Source organism: Dendrobates tinctorius, unplaced genomic scaffold (genome assembly GCF_039654945.1).
Source record: "Dendrobates tinctorius isolate UK_male_01 unplaced genomic scaffold, ASM3965494v1 ptg000032l, whole genome shotgun sequence".
Taxonomy (NCBI): Eukaryota; Metazoa; Chordata; class Amphibia; order Anura; family Dendrobatidae; genus Dendrobates; species Dendrobates tinctorius.
Genome location: NW_027361700.1, coordinates 43,269,559 through 43,290,439, shown reverse-complemented (window position 1 = coordinate 43,290,439; position 20,881 = coordinate 43,269,559). Strand labels below are relative to the sequence as shown.

Genomic DNA, 20,881 nt, shown 5'->3' with positions numbered 1-20,881 from the left:
TTTGGGCCCATCATACACTGGAGCATCATCCATGAGGCACATCACATACTGGAGCATTCTAAATGGGGGACATCAGACACTGGAGCAGCATTTACGGGACCCATTATACACTGGAGCATTAGAAATGGGGCCCATTATATATGGAGCATTATTTGGGCCCATCATACACTGGAGCATCATCCATGAGGACCAACATATACTGTAGCATTATGTGGAGCTCATCATATACTGTATGGAACATTATATGGGACCAATTATTCGTATGGAGAAATATATGGGGCTCATTATTCTGTATGGTGCACTATGTGGTGGCCATAATACTGTATGGAGTAATATACTGTCCGTTTTTGAGCTATTGTAGAACTTAAAATAGATATCAGTTATGTCATGTAAGCAGTGAAGTATTTTTCATTGTACTATACCTATATTTCTGTGCCGTATCGGAGCATTATGAATTGTGGTATGTGTTAAAAGGGCGCACTGACACTCTTTGGCCCAGGGCAAACGAAAACCTGGTGCCAGCCCTACCCCCCCACAACTTTAGCCAAATAGCCCCCAGTTTTCAATGCGTAACTAAAGTAAATTAAGGTTGACAAGCTTAAGTAATAAGAATTGATGTTGTTGGCATTGAAATGGGCACTGTAGGTTTGTTTACTGTCCTCCACTCCCTGTCGGACCCACGACTTTTCCCTATAGTTGGCCGATTTCGTTCGACTCGACTCTTGAGAAAGTTGGGTTTCATGAAACCCGACTCGACCCTAAAAATGGATTAGAACCCCCACAAAAGTCATTACAAGTTAATGTGCAAGTAAAGAGTGAGTCACATAATTACAAAAGGGGAGAGCTTACCAAGGCTGATGAAATGGTATGGTGGTGGCCCCCAGCTGGATGTAGAGCCCGGACATGCGTTTCGCTGACTAGAACACAGCTTTCTCAAGGGGATAGTGAAGTACCTCATGAGGACCTTCAAATAGCCCCTATATTAGGTCACACAGTCAAAATTTGACCAATCGCGGCGGCGCATGTGCAGTGTGTGTCGCAGGTCCTGAATAATTCCCCCTGGCGTGTCCAGGGGACATAAATACACCTGACCGTGCGCAGGACATGATCAACAACAGCGCACATGCGCACAGCCAGGCGATACCTCATAGGTGCTGGATATATTGGGCATAAAGGCAGAAGTATGATAAGAACAAAACGGCCGCTCAGAAAGAGAAATATTTACCGATATGGGTATGAAATTATTCAAAAATACTGTAACCCTTACATATAATAACACATATGATAAACATAAACATGCAGCAACAAAAGGAAATATCATATGAATAAATAGCATCACAATCAACACATCTGAGGCAAATATAGAGTAGGACATTAAAATATTACAAGAAAACCTAGGATGATAATTGCTTCATCAGCATACTTGTTCCTAATGCCAAGAGGATGGAGACTGGAGGGCGAAGTGAAGTTGAAAGTACACACTAAAAGTCAAGAATTCACTACAAAAAATATAAAATAAAAAAATTATTAAAAACAGAATAAAAACAACATCCGGAAGAAAGGTACCCAAGGACTTAGGAATCCATTACAGAAATGAGGCAAAGCTTAAGGACTCATTCAAACCCTTAGGAACCATCGTATCCAAGGTGACGATGCACCTAGTTTCCATCTGGGCAAGAAGTTTTTTTTATTGTCGCTACCTCTAATGCCTAACTGTAGCCTGTCAATCCACCTAACCCTAAGTGATCTAGCGTCACAATCATGAAACAACTTGAAGTGGCGTTGAATGGTTTTTAAATCAGAGTGATCAGACACAGTGTTAGCTGTCCTGATGTCCTGCACATGCTCCTGTACCTGTACACGGAGTTCCCTAGTAGTCAGGCCAACATATATCTTGGAACAGCCACACGTGGCATAGTAGTCAACATTTGTGTTGCCACAAGATATACGCTGGCGAATGTCAAAATTCCTAGAGCCATCAGAAGATTGGCCACTCAGAAATAGAAATATTTACCGATATGGGTATGAAATGATCCAAAAATACTGTAACCCTCTGTCACCGCTGCTGTGCACGTTACTGTGCCTGCCTCCACCACTGCTGTGCCTACCACCGTCGCTGCCATGGATAGTGGTTCCTTTTGCTTCTCCCCCAGGTCTCGGCGCGCCCTTCCCGCACAGTCCCGCCGCGTCTCCCCTCTGCTTCCGGCCTCTCGTTCCTCCCGGCATCTGCGCATGTGCCAGATCCCTTAAGGGGCACCCGCACCTGTCTCACGCATTATTTTCTCGGATGCCTCCGCCCTCTGAAACTCGGTAGCCAATCTGGGTTAGTCAGGGGCTATTTCTGGACACCTCATCTATGGGGAAGTGCCTGGTTATTCAGTCCATAATCGCTCTATAACTCGGGCCTGCGCTTGCGGCCTCGTGCGCTTGCGTCTCTACAGATCCCCTGTGCACTCTTGCATTGCCTTGCTTGCTATCGCACTCTCGTTCATTAGTGTTTGTCGAGCCTGCTCTATCCCCTTACTCTCTCCACAGCTACCTCCTGTTGCAGCCATCCTGATGTCCACTTCCGGAGTCCCTCTTGTACGTGCCTGTGTCCTGGGATCCATGTCTCTGACTCCTGTTCTCTCCAAGCCTCCATCCTCCCGTGGCTCCACTCTGTCTCGTTCCCCAATCTCTGCTTGAGCTGCCCCTCTTGGTATCGGCTGCTGTGATGCTGTGACCTCTGGGCTTGCTCATGACAATCCCTGTATAGGGGTCGGCTTCCACTAAGTCTACTCGCCCAGGGGTAGGACAGTTCCACAGTCCAGAGGGTCCACTCTTGCCCTCTCTTCCTGCAGCGTCACAGAATAACCAGGCTATGGACCCCACCGGTACCGCATTTTTGGCCCAGGAAGAGCTGGGTCACTTGCACGAGAATCAAAAGTGCATCATGACCTTCATGCAAACCACGGACTCCTGTCTAACCTCGTTATAGGCCTCTGATCCGGTTAATGCCACTCAGCTTGCTGGTCTCCAGCAGGAGCTCACTCAGCAACATAACACACAGGTTCATATGCTGAGTTATATGGCCTCAGTTGATGACCGCCTGTATAACCTGCAGACCGCTGCGGCAGTCCTCGCTCAAGCAGCTTCCTGAGGCCTTAGCTCGACTTCCCAGCCCCATCCATGCCGCATTTTGGTAAGCCATCCAGGTACAGAGGGGACCCCAAACTCTGCAGTGGATTTTGAATCAGTGCCGTCTCCAGTTTGAGCTCCTCCCCCATCAATACCCCACCGATCACGCCAAAGTAGCTTTTGTAGTATCCCATCTAGAGGGGGAGGCTTTGGATTGGGTTAATCCCCTGTGGGAACGTGATGATCCCATAGTCTCCCAGTTGGCGGTATTCCTAGATACCTTCCGTAGGGTCTTTGACGAACCCGGACGGTTGGCATCCATGACTGAATCCCTTTTCATTCTCAATCAGGGTTCACTGTCGGTGGGTCAGTTCGCCATCCGCTTTCGCACCCTTGTAGTGGGGGCCCAGATTGGGGGGTGGTCCACTGCTTACCGCGACCAGACGATGCAAAGACGAGACGGAGGCAGAGGTCAGTTGTAACAGATCCGGGTTTATTGGCCGTACTCCTGACGACCTTAGCCATGCACCGCAGTTCCTTTACAGCTCTCCGTTTCCAGGCCCGGGTACCTTTCACCTTTCCTTTAGTCGTGATGACGTCCTTCGCAGATTTTTCGCTGGGGCTGTCCTAGACCAATCTACCGCCAGTGCTTCACCTGCCCGAGGTCGTCGTCCAGTCGGTACCCCCGGGGCCTCGTCTGTCCTGCAGTACATCATGTCAGGGCCACCTCCCTGACAGTCTTCTCATGTCAGTCCCCTGGTCGAGCTCTTCACCATTCTCCCTCCCGGGACTAGCCTCCTCTTTTGGCCTTTTGCAGCTTGCTAACTCTCCTAAGCATGAAGATGGAAACTCCCTCGATTCGGTCTTCTCCTGGATTCGCTCAGTGGATGATTTCACAAACTCCCCTCTCCCACTCTCTGACCAGAAGTTTCTTTCATTCTCTATCAAGAACTGCCATTCCGCTCAGTTCACCCCCACTTTCCACAATTTTAGAAATATACAGGCCATTAACACCCAGAAAGTTATGAAGAACTTGCAGTCATCATTGGCCCCTTGGCCCCTATCTCCTCCCTCTCATGTCCTGATTCTGCACTGAACCATTATAATGAAACACTGCAAAGTACCCTGGGTGAAACTGCACCTCCGATACATAGAACAACTTGGCACAGACAGCGACAACCCTGGCACACGCTGCCAACATGTTTCCTACAGCGGTGCTCCAGGTACGCTGAACGTCTGTGGAGAAAACCCGAAGATTTCATCCCTTATAAGTTTATGCTTAAAACATACAACACTACCCTTCACCTTTCCAAACAAACCTATATCAACACCCTCATCACCTCATTATCCAATAACCCTGAACTACTCTTTGACGCTTTTTATTCCCTACACAACCCAAGAGTGCAGACCCCAACAACGGATCTCCACGCTGATGATCTGGCCAATTATTTCAAAGAAAAAATTGACCATATCCGACATGAAATTATCTACCAATCCTCTTACCACTGTTCACTGTCCTCGCTCCCCCACTGCATCAAGTTCACTCTCTTGTTTGGAACCAGTCACAGAAGAAGTAGTAGTCAGGCTCCTTGAATCTTCTTGCCCTACCACTTGCACCAGTGAGCCCATTCCGTCACATTTCCTCCAGTCCCTTTCCCCTGCTGTCACCACTCGCCTAACAAAAATATTCAACCTCTCTCTCACTTCTGGTATCTTTCCCTTCTCATTTAAGCATGCCATCATACATCTATTACTTAAAAAACCATCCCTCGACCAAAACTGTGCTGCTAACTATAGACCTGTCTCTAATCTTCCCTTCATCTCTAAACTCCTGGAGCGCCTGGTCCACTCCAGTCTTATCACCTATTACTCAGATAACTCTCTTCTTGACCCTCTACAATCTGGTTTCTGCTCTTTACACTCTACTGAAACTGCCCTCACTAAAGTCTCTAATGATCTACTAACAGCTAAATCTAATGGTCACTACTCCATAATTCTCTTGGATCTCTACAGCATTCAGCACTGTGGATCATCAGCTCCTCCTCACTATGCTCTGTTCCATTGGCCTCAAGGACACCATTCTCTCCTGGATCTCTCTGACTGCTCCTTCACTAGATCTTTTGCTGGTTCCTCCTCCTCTCATCTTCCCCTTACTGGTGGGGTTCCTTAAGGATCGGTTCTAGGCCCCTTCCTCTTCTCTTTGTACACTGCCCCTATTGGGCAAACAATCAGTAGATTTGGTTTCCAGTACCATCTCTATGCTGATGACACCCAATTATACATTTCTTCTACTGATATCATGCCTGCCTTTTTAGAAAACACCAGTGATTGTCTTACCGCTGTCTCTGACATCATGTCCTCCCTCTATCTGAATCTGAACCTGTCAAAAACGTAAATCCTTGTGTTTCCACTCTCTACTAACCTACCTATGCACGACATTGCCATTTCTGTGTATGGTTCCACCATTACTCCATAGTATAGCATCATGCCCGCTGTTTTGGGGTCATACTTGATTCCGAGCTTCCATTCACCCCCCCCACATCCGATCACTGGCTCGCTCTTATCCGCACCTCAAAAGCATTTCTAGAATTCAACCCTTTCTTTCGACTCTGCAAAAACTCTTACTGTTTCCCTTATTCATTCTCCTCTGGACTATTGTAACTCTCTACTAATCGGTCTCCCTCTACCAAACTCTCCCCTCTCCAATCTGTCTTGAATGCTGCAGCCAGGATCATATTCCTCACCAGTCGTTATACCGATGCCTCTACCTTGTGCCAGTCATTTCACTAGTTACCCATCCACTCCAGAATTCAGTACAAACTTATTACCCTCACCCACAAAGCACTCCATGGCTCAGCACCACCCTACATCTCCTTCCTCGTCTCAGCCTACCACCCTACCTATGCCCTCCATTCTGCTAATGACCTGAGGTTAACATCCTCAATAATCAGAACCTCCCACTCCCGTTTCCAAGACTTTTCACATGCTGCTCCAATTCTTTGTAATGCACTACCCAGGTTAATTCGATTAATCCCCAATACCCACAGTTTTAAGTGTGCCCTAAAAAGCATTTCTTCAGACTGGCCTACCACCTCAAAACATTAGCCTAACTATCCCTGTGTTACCCATTCAAAATTTTTACCATAACCATGTTCCTCGTATCATGTTCTCACATGCTTTATGCATTTAATAGCCCTGTGTGTCTGTACTGTTACATACTTAGGCTGATAACTGGTTCACGCAGCATTACATGAACACCCGATTCTTACACCATGGCTGTTCCGAACAACGAAAGCAATTGTTACCATCTACCTTTCGTGTCTCCCCTTTTTTCCTCATAGATTGTAAGCTTGCGAGCAGGGCCCTCATTCCTCTTGGTTTCTGTTTTGATCTATGTGTTTATTGTTATGCTGTAATGTCTATCGTCCGTACAAGTCCCCTCTAAAATGTAAAGTGCTGCAGAACTTGTTGGCGCTATAGAAATAAAATTATTATTATCTACAAATGGTAAAGACATGGAGCAGTGGTGAACCTTCCTAGGAGCGTCTGGTTGACCAAAATTACCCCAAGAGCATAGCAACGACTCATCCAAGGGGTCACAAAAGACCCCACAACAACATTCAAAGAACTGCAGGCCTCACTTGCCTCAGTTAAGGTCAGTGTTCATAACTCCACCATAAGAAAGAAACTGGTAAAAAAAAAATGGCCTTGGCAGAGTTCCAAGACGAAATCCAATGCTGAGCAATAAGAACATAAAAGCTTGTCTCACTTTTGCCACAAAACATTCTGACGATCTTCAAGACTTTTGGAAGAATACTGTTGACTGACGAGACAAAAGTTGAATTTTTTAGAAGTTGTATGTCCCATTTTATCTGGTGTTGAAGTAACATCATTTCAGAAAAGGAACATCATACCAACAGTAAAATGTGGTGGCGTGGGCTGTCTTTCTGCTTCAGGACCTGGGAGACTTGTTATGGTAAATAGAACTATGAACTCTACTGTCTACCAAAAAATCCTGAAGGAGAATGTCTGGCCAGTGAGAGTATGCTGGTATCCAAGGTACACAGCGGGTAACTAAGCGCGCGCGGCGCTTAGTTACCCGCTGTTTACCTTGGATACCAGCTCTCAGCGTCTGCTTACAGCCCTGGGAGCTCGCTGATCGTTGGTCTCCCACTGCCACACGCCATGCGTGCTGGCCAGTGGGAGACCAATGATCAAACAATGGCCTAGGACATTCCTGCACGAACGGCGATACCCGGTGAGGGGGGGGGCGGTCGCTGTTGCGTGCCACACACAGCGAGATCGCTGATGCGTCACAAAATCGGTGACTCATCAGCAATCTCGCTAGCGATCTCGCTTAGTGTGAAGTACCCCTTAGATAAGTGGCTCTGCGGGCTGTATTACACATGAAGGGCATTGGATACGTGGCACTGAGGGCTGTATCACAAATGATGGGTTTAGATATACGGCTCTATGGGCTGTATCACACATGGTAGAATTAGATATGCAACTCTGAGGGTTGTATCACACATGATTTGCAACAGATAGGCGGAACAGTTAGCTGTATCACACATGATAGGATTAGATACTCGGCTGTGCTATGGCAGTGTTACTCCTCCTTCAGATGCTGGATCATCTGAATGAAGCTTAAACTGACATAGCAGAGCTCAGTCAGTGTTCAGAGAATAGCAGCGGGATAATTACACTCCTGTGCTTAGAACACGGCTGTGACAGCGGCGGTGGGCGGAAACTTGATATTGTGCTACCAATCCCAGGCTCACCACTGGAAGAAGTTGCCACCGTTGCTTTCACCACTCAGAGTAGCGCTGTGGTGAGGTCTTATCCAATGGTAAGAACAGCACAGTAGCCTGACAGTAAAAAGATTTGACTGAAGTCTGGAGAAAAAGCTTTGATGAATCGGCAACATAGTGCTAACCACTGAGCCACTCTGCTGTCCACGGAACATGTGATATTTTGTTTCAAAAAGGTAACAAACAAAAAAACTGCATTTTTGATTTTGAGTAAAATTCAATATACAAAAATTAAAACCGAAAGAAACGAACTGAAGCATAAGTTCGTATACATGCAATGTATAGGAGCATGTTCACACTGACCCTTAAATAGACAAAACCTAAGATAGAAACAAAATGAACATACACCCTGCTATAAGTAAGCAAAAAGCAATAGTGCATATAAATAACACAGGACACTTAGGCAACACCGTTTTTGTTAAAAAAAACAAACAAACATAAAATCCATCCCAACAGAACCATGATGTACCCAAATCGGGATGGTCCTAACTTCTAGTATTAATACCTTGCCATGTGTCAAAGTGACATCAATGTGAATAAAGGTCAAACAGGACCAGAGCCACCTACTGATACCCTGCAATGGAAAGCTATATAAACATAATATCCAGCTCAAAGAAAGGGAGGCTACGAATTGTAGTTGTGAGAAGCTTTGATACCATTGTCCATTTTACTTGTGAACATTTCCTCATACTGTCTTGTGGTTCTGTGCACACAGAGCTATTAATAACGTAAATTATCTGTTGCCACATACCAGACTGCAGCTGGTCCCAAATGATAAAGAATGATCTTTCCTGCTCTAATGTCTCTCTGGTCATGGAGGGAATAAAGCAAAAGCCTAGTGGCAGTAGTGTTACTAGAGTCTGATGGGCAAGATTTGGACCATCCTGGTATATATCCCCCTATCCTGATATAACGTGTCGGACTAGGGTGCAAAGGGCCCACCAGTAACATTGACTTTGGGGTTCCCACTTTTCACCTACATACAAATATTACATTACCCTCGCTCACAGACTTACTTATATCTCTGTACAGAGTGGATCAAGTGAATTATGCCAAGTACTGACCATACAGTGGGGTTGGGGGCCCAGATCTGAACAGGCACTCCCCCTGTTTCCCTATGGTTCATTCCGAGCCTGCTGATATATATGTTTCTTAGTCTGCTAGGGACTCATAATCCTATACACAGTGGGTGAAAATATATATGTCCTCCATCCTGGTATATATCCCCCTATCCTGATATACCGTGTCGGACTGGGGTGCCAAGGGCCCACCAGTAACATTGAATTTGGGGTTCCCACTTTTCACCTACATACAAATATTACACTACCCTCGCTCACAGACTTACTTATATCTCTGTACAGAGTGGATCAAGTGAATTATGCCAAGTACTGACCATACAGTGGGGTAGGGGGCCCAGATCTGGACAGGCACCCCCCCTGTTCCCCTATGGTTCAGTCTGAGCCTGATGATACATATATATATATATCTTATTCTGCTAGGGTCTCATCATGCATACACAGTGGGTGAAAATAAGTATTTGATACACTGCAAATTTTACAGATTTTCCCACCTACACAGAATGGAGAGGTCTGAAATTTTTATTGTATGTACACCTCAACTGTTGGAGACAGAATCTTAAAAAAATACAAAACAATGATACTCCCCTTCTCTTCATGCCCCCACTGCGCAGCTTCCTCTTGTGAAGCCAGCAGCTGACTTCATCATGAAAGTGATGGGAGCACATGACGTCACTGCCACGTGTCCCCAGTCACGTGCACTCCAACATCAGCTGCTGGCCTCTGATTGAGCAGCAGCATGAATTGCAATACACTTCAACTGGATGTGCGTTCAAGGACGCACTTCAAGTTGGACTGTATGCTGGCATCGACGGACCGCTCACCCACACGGCCCCCACCCGCATGGGCTCGGTCGTGATCTCTGCGACTGAGGTTGTTATGCCCCTGCATATTGGTAAATACCAGATGCAGCATATTCCACAAAAATGATAGCGAATACGCTATACTGACCAAAATTGAATTTCCCGAACTAAAGAGCTAAATCATGGGGAAACTCATTCAGATCCAATAATGTTTTTGGAGAGTATGAGAAACAACATCTAAAAACACTATGCAAACAAGGGCAGGATATAGAAACGACAGCATAAATGCTGGAGGTCTAAGGAAGTCTAAGAGAATGTGCACATGTTGCGGATTGGGCTCAGGAATTTCCTGAGCAGATTCTGCATCAGCAGGTCAAAAATCCGCACAAAGAATTGACATGCTGTGGAAAATAAACCCCTGCGGATTCCGTGCGGAATTTTCCGCAGCATGTGCACAGCAATTTTATTTTTCCATTGGTTAACATTGTATGGTCAAACACTTGCGGATCTGCAGCGATTTTGCGTGGAAAATCCGCTGCGGATCTGCAACAAATCTGCAACGTGTGCACATACCCTAAGGCTATGTGCACACTTTGCGGATTTTGATGTATTTCCGCAGCGTTTTATGGTCGCGCAGAATTGCATCAAATCAGCAGTGTAGTACAGTACCAATGATAGTCAATGGGAATTTGAGAATTGGTGTGCACATGCTGCGGAAGAATCCACGCGGATTCGCAGCGTTTTATTTTCCGCAGCATGTCAATTTTTTGTGCGGAAATGCAGCGTTTCTGCACCCTTTGACTATACATTGAGTAAGGCAAATCCACACATTAAAAAACGCATGACAATCCGCAAGAAATCCGCATCAACTTCGCAAGAAATCTGCAAGCATTTTTGCCTGCGTTTTCTGCCAAGAGATGCAGATTCTGAGCTGAAAATTCCGCAGGTCAATCCAAAACGTGTGCACATAGCCTTAGACCGGGGTCACACCTGCGAGTGTGATGCAAGAAACTAGCGCGAGTCTCTCGCATCAATACCCGGCACTGCCACCGGCACTCGGGAACGGAGCGCTCAGCTGCATAGAAATACATGCAGCCGCACACTCCAGTCCAGAATGCCGGTGGCGGCAGTGCTGGGTATTGAGACGAGAGACTCGCGTGAGTTCCTAGCATTGCAGTTGCAAGTGTGACCCCTGCCTAAGACTCAATTGCTCTAGAGCAGTCAATGAATATTGCGGGACAAATTGCATTTTCCCTGAAGGGATCCATTTCCATTTTTTGGTGAAAGAAATTAAATTGCATGACAATAAATGTAAACATGTGCATATGCCCTTATTGAAGGGATACTATAATGTACATAAATTATCAGCTGTCCCCTGTATATTGTAGGTGGAAATTGTTAGATTGGTGTGGGCACATCAGCTAGCACTACCATTGAGTGTCACTGCAGGGGTCTTGTTTCCCCTTGAAACAACAGCCAGAAAACGTTAAATGGAGTAGCTTGCATGCATTTCTATTTTTAAGTCTGTAGCTCTAGCAATCTGAAAATGGTTCTGTGCTCTGCTATCTTTTCAGTGCCATTGACTTTGAATGTGTGACCAGGGTTGCCACTAGGAATTTTAGGGCCCCATACTGGCAAAATTTTTGGGGCCCCCTTGAAACTCCACCCAGGCTCCACCCTAGCCTCGCCTCCACCCTGAAAACCTTCCACAGTCCCACCACCCTCTCTTGGAAAAACTACACTTCTGCACCACGTCCTCACCAATCACACATTAACCACATGCATAGCCAGCAGCTTTTGTTTTGACCAAGAGATATTTTAATCCACCACTATGACAAGGTAGATTCTTTTGGCCGGGCTCTACGCTACTGTAACTTATTAAACATTTGTTAAAATATCCATTACAATTTTAGGTATATTTTTATTTATTTTTCAAATTTTAAAATGGCCAATAATATCACATACAAGAGACAAATACCACCGCACCATGACCAGACAACATATTATCACCACAGTAAGCGAATAATATCATATACAAGGAACAAATACTGCCACACCATGACCAGACCACATATTACCTCCACAGTGACCGAATAATATCATATACAAGGAACAAATACTGCCACACCGTGACCAGACCACATATTACCACCACATAGTGACCAAATAATATCACATACAAGGAACAAATACTGCCACACTGTGACCAGACCACATATTACCACCACATAGTGACCGAATACTACATACAAGTAACAAATACCGCAGCACAATGACCAGACCACATATTACCACCACACTGTGACCAATAATTCCACATACAAGGAACAAATGCAACCACACCATGACCAGACCACATATTACAACCACAGTGACCGAATAATAGCACATACATGGAAGAAATACCACCACACAATGACCAGACCACATATTACCACCACATAGTGACCGAATACTGCAATACTGATCATTAATAAAAAAAAACACAATACCAATGCCATTATACACAGGAGATCTGTACTTAGTAAGCAGTGTCCGTGTACAGCTAATACAGTAATCACCAGTGACATTATACACAGGAGCTCTGTATATAGTGTAAAGTGTACAGGTAATACAAGGATCAACGGTGACATTATACAAAGGTGCTCTGTATATAATTTCAGCATACAGGTAATACAGGGATCACCGGTGACATTATGGACAGGAGGTCTGTATACAGTGTATAGTGTCAGTGTACAGGTAGTACAGGGATCATCAGTGACATTATACACAGAAGCTCTATATATAGTGTCAGTGTACAGGTAATACAGTGATCACTAGTGATATTAAACACAGGAGCTCTGTATATAGTATGCAGTGTATAGTGTAAGTGTACAAGTAACACACTGACTCACCGGTGACATCTCTAGTTGAAGTCCTTCATCTTCGCTTTTCTTTTTCATCCTCTATATCCATTTCAGACTGCCATCACTTCTTCCAGCCAGGACTAGTCTCTGAAGAAAATAACACAATTATCTAGAGCACATTCCCCAATTTTTCCCCAACCTCTGTATTACGCCAGATGAAGAAAAAAGTGACCGTGTTGCCTTGCACAGTAGCAGGAGCACTCCTCTCCCACACTGAAAACAGTATCCTCAAAAATATTATCTTTTAATTAGCCCATACAGTAATAATATACCACATTCTGGACATCACATGTCCACTCATTCTACCTCATATCTCTCCATATTGCCCCCATAGTCACCCATAAAAGTATAATGTATCCCATAGTAATATAGAGTAGCATAATGCAGCCCCATAGGGGTATAATGCCACCCTATAGCAGTACAATGCAGTCACATAATATAATGCATCCCCACAATCTAATGCACCCCATAGTGGTATAATGCAGCCCCATAGGGGTATAATGCACCCCCATATGGGTGTAATGCAGCCCCTATAATATAATGCACCCCATAAGGGTATAATGCATGCCCATAGGGGTATCATGAGCCCTATAGGAGTATAATGCCGCCCCATAGGGGTATAATGCCGTCCTATAGCAGTACAATGCAGTCACATAATATAATGCATCCCCACAATCTAATGCACCCCCATAGTGGTATAATGCAGGGCCATAGGGTTATAATGCAGCCCCATAGGGGTATAATGCTGCCCCATAATATAATGCACCCCCATAAGGGTATAATGCATGCCCATAGGGGTATAATAAGCCCTATAGGGGTATAAAGCACCCCCATAGGGGTATAATGCAACACCATAATGTAATGCCCCCCCATAGGGGTACAATGCATGCTCATAGGGGTATAATGTGCCCCCATAGGGGTTTAATGCGCCCTCATACCGTGGCTTTACAACAAAATAAAAAAAGTTTCTCCTTACCTGGCCGAGCTCCAGCGATGTCCCCCATCCACGCATCTGAGGAGCAGACCTTCGATCTGGCGTATGACAGTGATGTCATACGCCGGCAATGTGCCCGCTGACGTCAGCTTCCGACCTGTGATTGGCCGGCGGCTGTTAACTGTTGCCGTTCGGGAGGAATGTCCCACACGACAACAAATTTGAACTGCCCGTGTGTCTGAGGACACACGGCAGTTACTGAGCTGACAGAATCCTGCGCTGGGGTCCGATGACCAGAAAAATGGGGTCCACTGCGGGCCCCCTCTGGTCATCGGGCCCCATACGCCAGTAAGGGCAGTTATGCCCTGATGGCGGCCCTGGTGTAAAATATAACTCCATTTATCTTCTGGCTGTGGACTTGCAACTAGCGGAGAACAGAGTTGAGGTTTCCATTGATTGACTTTCACCAGTTTAACAATTTTCACATCTCACAAGTGGACAGATGGTAATATATGTAGGCTTAAATACTCCTTTAAAAATGTACAGTGGATATAAAAATCTTTACACCCCTGGTAATATGCCAGGTTTATGTCATGTAAAAAAAATCATACCAAGAAGAATAATTTCAAATTTTTTTTTGTTTTTTAGTGTCAATCATAATCTGTACCATTCAATTGAAAAAGAAATTGAAATCTTTTTTGGGTGGAAAAACTAAAATAAAGAGCTAAAATAATGTGCTTCCATAAATATGTACCCTCTTAAACTAATACTTTGTTGAAGTACCCTTGGATTTATGATATCATTCAGACTTTTTGGGTAGGAGTCTATCAGCATGGCACATCTAAAATTTGCAATCTTTTTCGCTCTTCATTTGTCAGATTGCGAAGGAGATCTGTGGAAATTTTCATCTTTAGGTCAACCTACAGGTTTTCTATAGGTTTCATTTCTGAGCTCTGGCTGGGCCATTCCAATACTGTGACCTTGTTCTGGCGAAGCCATTCTTTTGTTGATTTGGAGGTACAGTGTGGAAAAAAAGTATTTAGTCAGCCACCAATTGTGCAAGTTCTCCCACTTAAAAAGATTAGGGAGGCCTGTAATTGACATCATAGGTAGACCACAACTATGAGAGTCAAAATGAGAAAACAAATCCAGAAAATCACCTTCTTTGATTTGGGGCAAGATTTATTTTGCAAATGATGGTGGAAAATAAGTATTTGGTCAAAAGTTCAACTCAATATTTTGTTACATATCCTTTGTTGGCAATGACAGAGTTCAAACGTTTTCTGTAAGTCTTCACAAGGTTGGCACACACTGCTGGTGGTATGTTGGCCCATTCCTCCATGCTGATCTCCTCTAGAGCAGTGATGTTTTGGGCCTGTCGCTGGGCAACACGGACTTTCAAATCCCTCCAAAGGTTTTCTATGGGGTTGAGATCTGGAGACTGGCTAAGCCACTCCAGGACCTTCATGTGCTTCTTACAAAGCCACTCCTTCGTTTCCCTGGCAGCGTACTTGGCATCATTATCATGCTCAAAGACTCATCCACGTTTCATCTTCAATGCCCTTGCTGATGGAAGGAGGTTTGCATTCAAAATCTCACGATGCATGGCCTCATACATTCTTTCATGTACACGGATTTGTCATCCTGGTCCCTTTGCAGTGAAACAGCCCCAAAGCAAGATGTTGCCACCCCCATGCTTCACAGTAGGTATGATGTTCTTTGAATGCAACTCAGCATTCTGTCTCCTCCAAACATGACAAGTTTTGTTTCTGCCAAACAGTTTTACTTTGGTTTCATCAGACCATATGACATTCTCCCAATACTCTTTTGGATAATCCAAATGCTCTCTAGCAAACTCCAGATGGGCCCAGACATGTACTGGCTTAAGCAGAGGGACACGTCTGGCATTGCAGGATCTGAGTCCCTGGCGGTGTAGTGTGTTACTGATGGTAGCCTTTGTTACGTGGTCTCATCTCTATGCAGGTCATTCACTAGGTTCCCCTGTGTGGTTCTGGGATTTTTGCTCACCGTTCTTGTGATCATTTTGACCTCATGGGGTGAGATCTTGCATGGAGCCCCAGATTGAGGGAGATTATCAGTGGTCTTGTATGCCTTCCATTTTCTTATTATTGCTCCTACAGTTGATTTCATCACACCAAGCTGCTTGCCTATTGCAGATTCAGTCATCCCAGCCTGGTGCAGGGCTACAATTTTGTTTCTGGTGTTCTTTGACAGCTCTTTGGTCTTCACCATAGTGGAGTTTGGAGTGTGACTGTTTGACGTTGCGTACAGGTCTCTTTTATACTGATAACAAGTTCAAATAGGTGCCATTACTACAGGTAATGAGTGGAGGACAGAGGAGCCTCTTAAAAAAGAAGTTACAGGTCTGTGAGAGCCAGAAATCTTGCATGTTTTTAGGTGACCAAATACTTATTTTCCACCATAATTTGCAAAATAAATCTTGCCAAATCGGACAAGGTGATTTTCTGGATTTGTTTTCCCATTTTGACTCTCAGTTGTAGTTCACCTATGATGTCACTTACAGGCCTCTCTCATCTTTTTAGGTGGGAGAACTTGCACAATTGGTGGCTGACTAAATACTTTCCCCCCCCACTGTATGCTTAAGATAATTTTCATGAAAAAAGTGAAATTCATCTACAGCTTTTTAGCAGAGGCCTACAAAATGACTGATAGCTGGAACTATTCACAATTCCTTCCACCTTGAATAGAGCCCTAGTTCCAGATGCTGAAAATCATACTGAAAGCAGTGCCTCCAACGTGCTTTACTGTGGGTATGGTGTTCTTTTGGTGATACCAGATTTACTTTTGCGCTAAACATACTTTTTGGAGTGATGGCCAAAAAGTTGATCTCATCAGACCATAACATGTTTTTCCACATGCCTTTGGCAGACTTGATGTAGGTTTTGGCAAAATATAGCAAGGCATGGATGTATTTCTTCATAAGAAAAGGCTTCTGTCTTGCCACTCTAACCCACAGGCCAGAACACTGTGTGCACAATTATTAGGCAAGTGAATATTTTGACTATACCAATATTTTTATGCTAATTTTCTAACTCCAACGTGCATAAACTTGAATGCTTATTGGATGAAGCAGATCAGGAGATGTGTAATGTGGGAGGACATGGCCAATTCTTTAGCAATGTGTGCAGAATTATTATGCAGCTTGTTTTTCTCACAAAATGAGCCAAAAAAGATATTTAATTGACTCTGAAAAGTCAAAAATTGCTAAGCTTTACAGAGGGATGGCACACTCTTGAAATCTGCTAATATATTGTGACGTGATCACCGAGCCATCAAAAGTTTTGCTGGTTGCAAATAGTAAAAAAAAACATGTTTGAGAAAAAAATGCAGCATATTAACTGCCAAAGATTTGAGAAGAATCAAACGTAAAGCGACCAGGAAGCCATTATCCTCCAATTCTATAATATTCCTAATCTGCAACCTCCTTGAACAAGTACAATGTGCTCAATGCTCCCAGACATGGCCAAGGTAAGGAAGGCTGGAACGCAACTATCTCTGAGCAAGACACAGAAGTGAAAATGTAAAGACAGGGCCATGATATATTTTTAGACAGATTTTTCAAATGTTTTATAGACTGACGAAATGAGAGTGACTTTTTGTGGACTAGATGTATGGGCCTGTGGCTGGATCAGTAATGGGCATAGAGATTCACTTTGACTCAGATGCCAGCAAGGTGGTGGTGGGGTACTGCTAAGTGTTGACATTATAAAAGATGAGCTAGTTGGACCTGTTCAAGGTAAAAATGGACTCAAAATCCACTCCCAAACCTACTTTCAGTTTTTAGAAGACACTTTCTTCAAGCAGTAGTACAGAAATAAGTGCATCTGTCAAGAAAACCAAGATTTTCACGATCCATAGCATGCAGCCATTCTTGGTTAGCCAGTACATTCTTAAACATAACAGAAAAATGACCTAAACACTGTGGAGAACATCTTAAATGGGAGATTCATGGTGAAAGAATACAGTACACTTCTCTGAACAGTGTCTGTTAGTTAGCCTCTGGTTGGTGCTGGCCAAAAAATTGATGGTCAACAGATTAAGAAACTGACAGACTGCTTTCATGGAAGGTTTAGGACTGTCATTGAAAAGAAGGGCGGCTGTATTGGTCTCTGGTATTTTATTGAAATGTATTTTTGTACATTTTGAGTTGATTAGTTATTATTCTCTCTTTAAAAGATGAAAATAAAGAACTAAGATAGAAAAATTTACTTATCTAATTTAGTTGCATAATTGTGTACACTAATAGTTGTTCAATATTTATGCACACAGATATTCTTATAAGAAAGACAAAACCTCACTTTTACTTTCTTAACTATTCAGGGTTCAGGTTTATTTATAGAACTGTAGTTATTCAAGAATTAAATTAATAATAAACAAATATAAATTGTCTAATAATTGTGCGTACAGTATATGTAGAACACGTGAAAATTCTTGTCACATGCAGTACACAACCAGCACTTGCCACAAATTCCTGCAGCTCCTTTAATGTTGCTGTAGATCTCTTGGCAGTCCTTTCATCAATTTCAGGGCTGTCTTCTTGTCACTGTCCAGAAGTGTGTAGATTTTTCTATCCACTGTATTTATAATTGAAAAAGCTGTGTGTATATGGATGGGTAGACTGAACTATATCTTCAGAATATTACCTCCTAAAATGACTACCCCTGGCTAGACCTTTCTGGGTGGTGGTTTCCACTGTGTGCTTGACATAGATAATATTTTCGCATAAATTGGCCTTTCTGAAAACAATGACACTTGCTCAGGACTACTCAGTTTCACTGAATTTAAACATTAACCAACTTGCTTAATGTCCGGTACTAGGGAAAAGCTGCTATGACTAAAATGTCTGACAATTTAGACGTGGAGGGGAGGGGTGATTTTCCTGATGGAGGAAGTAGTGGTGAAACATAATAGCTTGGAGATAAGATGTGTAACATATGAGTGAGCTTTGTCGCAGTCACATTTATGGATGAGGGCTGATGACAATATAGCTGGAGGTAGGTGTAGAACTGAGCCATGGATATTAGGTAATATTGGGATGTGTATTGTAATATTGTAGATTAGTACTGGAAGGCAGTGTCTGAGGCGTTTTCTCATCAGGAACATTCATAAATGGATGGTATTTTGGAAAGTTGAGTGCAACTATAAAGAGAGGAGAAAAATATTTTCCTTTTGTTTTTTTTTTCCAGATCTTGAAGTGGTGACACCATGTTACGGCACCTTCTTCCCTTGCTCTTTCAGTATACTTATGCTTTGAACCTGGAGACCCAGAATCCCAAAACCTTCTCTGGACCCAAAGGCAGCTACTTTGGGTTTTCAATTGATATTTATGAGCCTGGAAACAAGGGGTAAGTACATTTAGTGATTCTGAGCCTGGTGTCACATTTGTATTCTGTGGTGGAATCCAAAGGGATCTTTTGTGTTGTAGCCTGAAATGTGTGTTTCCCAATATTCCTTGTTTATTGATTACATTTGGAAAAGTAATACTTGTGTTGAAAGTTTGGTAAGTTAGAGAACTTGTATGGTTGTACAAAAATGCTTGCAGGTGGATTCCACTGCTTGACTTTAATTTTCTGTTGCTAAAAGTTAAACTTCGGACTCTGCCGCCTGCCTTTTTTTTCTATGGCTGTTCATCTTTTTTTGTTGGCGACAATAGTATAGCCTACCATGCTAGTGGGCCAGACAAAAAATACCGGGGTTGACAAATAGGAGGTCAAATTGAGTCCAAAGTTTCAGATTTTAGAATCTGCATTATTGAAGTCAACGGATACATTGGGGGTATGTCTGAAAACCATTTTACTTCTGACAGAAGTCCTTGGAGGCCTGCTAAAATGGGAGGAGAACATGGTGGTGTACGACACAGCGAGTCAAAGTATTGGTCCCTCAAGCTACAATTGTAACTTGTGTTTATAACTGTATGAAAAACTCCGGTTTAGAAGCCCTAAGGCGACAAAACAAAATGAAGACTAAGGGGGTTCTCACAGAATCCAAAGAACTGAGCTTTGCTGAGCACTAGTTGATGTGATGGTGGTGGTGTGCATGCTTCTTCTTCATTCATTGTCTACTGGACTGCTGGAAACAGCCAAAGGTTGCATTCTGCTGTCTCTGGCAGGCTAATAAATAGTTAATGGAGCAGATCTGGACAATCTCTGCTGTACTCAAAACACAGCTTGATAAATTGTAGGAATAACCCATTAAAAAAAAAAGAAGCTAATAAAGATTCCTTTTAAAAAAGGGCAAATTTCCTGCCTAAAACAATCTCCAATCGGCGCGCTACTTATGCTGAGCAATTAGCATTGAGCAAATTCTACAAAGACAAATGATTGTTACCACATACAGTTTGCATTATTGCCAGCTGCACATCCCCGGTTTCCATGAGGAGATATGTTGCATTATTTTTATGCCTACATAAAAGATGCAATCAGCTGACAAAACATTTGATATTTAAAGAGTAACCATCGTTTTAATTTTTAGTGCATAAATCAATAGTACATGTGAAAATAAGCAACTTTGTAATATATATTATCAGAGAAATCTACTTATTTCTCTGTCAAAATTGATCAATCATTATCAAAACTCTCAATTCCTGGGTAAAATCTGTATTCAGTGAAGACATATTGCTACATTAATGAGATAGTAGATGACGGTTGTTACTGCTAAGATTCTATGTAGATTGAAGGGTGAGAAAGAGAGGGAGGAGCTCTGGCTCTAGCTCCACCCTCTTCCCGCCTACCTATAATCTTAGCAGTAGCAGCCGCTATCTCCTATCTCAGTAATGGAGAAGTCTGTCATCATTAAATACAGATTTTACCTCAGAATTTAGAATTTTGATCATGAGTGAATGACAAGATATATTACAAAGTTGCTTATTTTCACGTGTGCTATTGGTTTATGAAATAAAAATTAAAACAATGGTTACTCTTTAAACTAATGACATGTGCCAGTGACTACAATCTTTAATGTACACATGGATTTAAACCATTGAAATAACTATTTTTTCAAATACATTCTTATTTCATATTTGCCTGTGAGCGGCGTGGGTATTGCCCCTCATCACTGCGTTGAGAAACACGTGATGGTGTCTCCGCAGTGTCGGATGTTGATCTCCATGAGTTCATTCATCCTCCTCTTCATAGTCTTTTTACTAGGCATTGCTCCTACCAGCCAGTTTCCTACTCCACACTGATGAGGGGCA

General features: G+C 43.3%; 1 protein-coding gene across 1 annotated transcript in view; it reads left to right on the top strand.

Annotated features, from left to right (window-relative positions):
* The first annotated feature begins 18,638 nt into the window (after window positions 1-18,638).
* Window positions 18,639-20,881, top strand: part of ITGA2B (integrin subunit alpha 2b) — a 212,119-nt gene continuing 209,876 nt past the window's right edge. Inside the window, exons 1-2 of the mRNA XM_073572841.1 lie at window positions 18,639-18,683; window positions 18,876-19,034. Of these exons, the coding sequence (XP_073428942.1) occupies window positions 18,895-19,034 (140 nt within the window). The 5' untranslated portion in view covers window positions 18,639-18,683; window positions 18,876-18,894. The remainder of the gene's footprint in view (window positions 18,684-18,875; window positions 19,035-20,881) is intronic.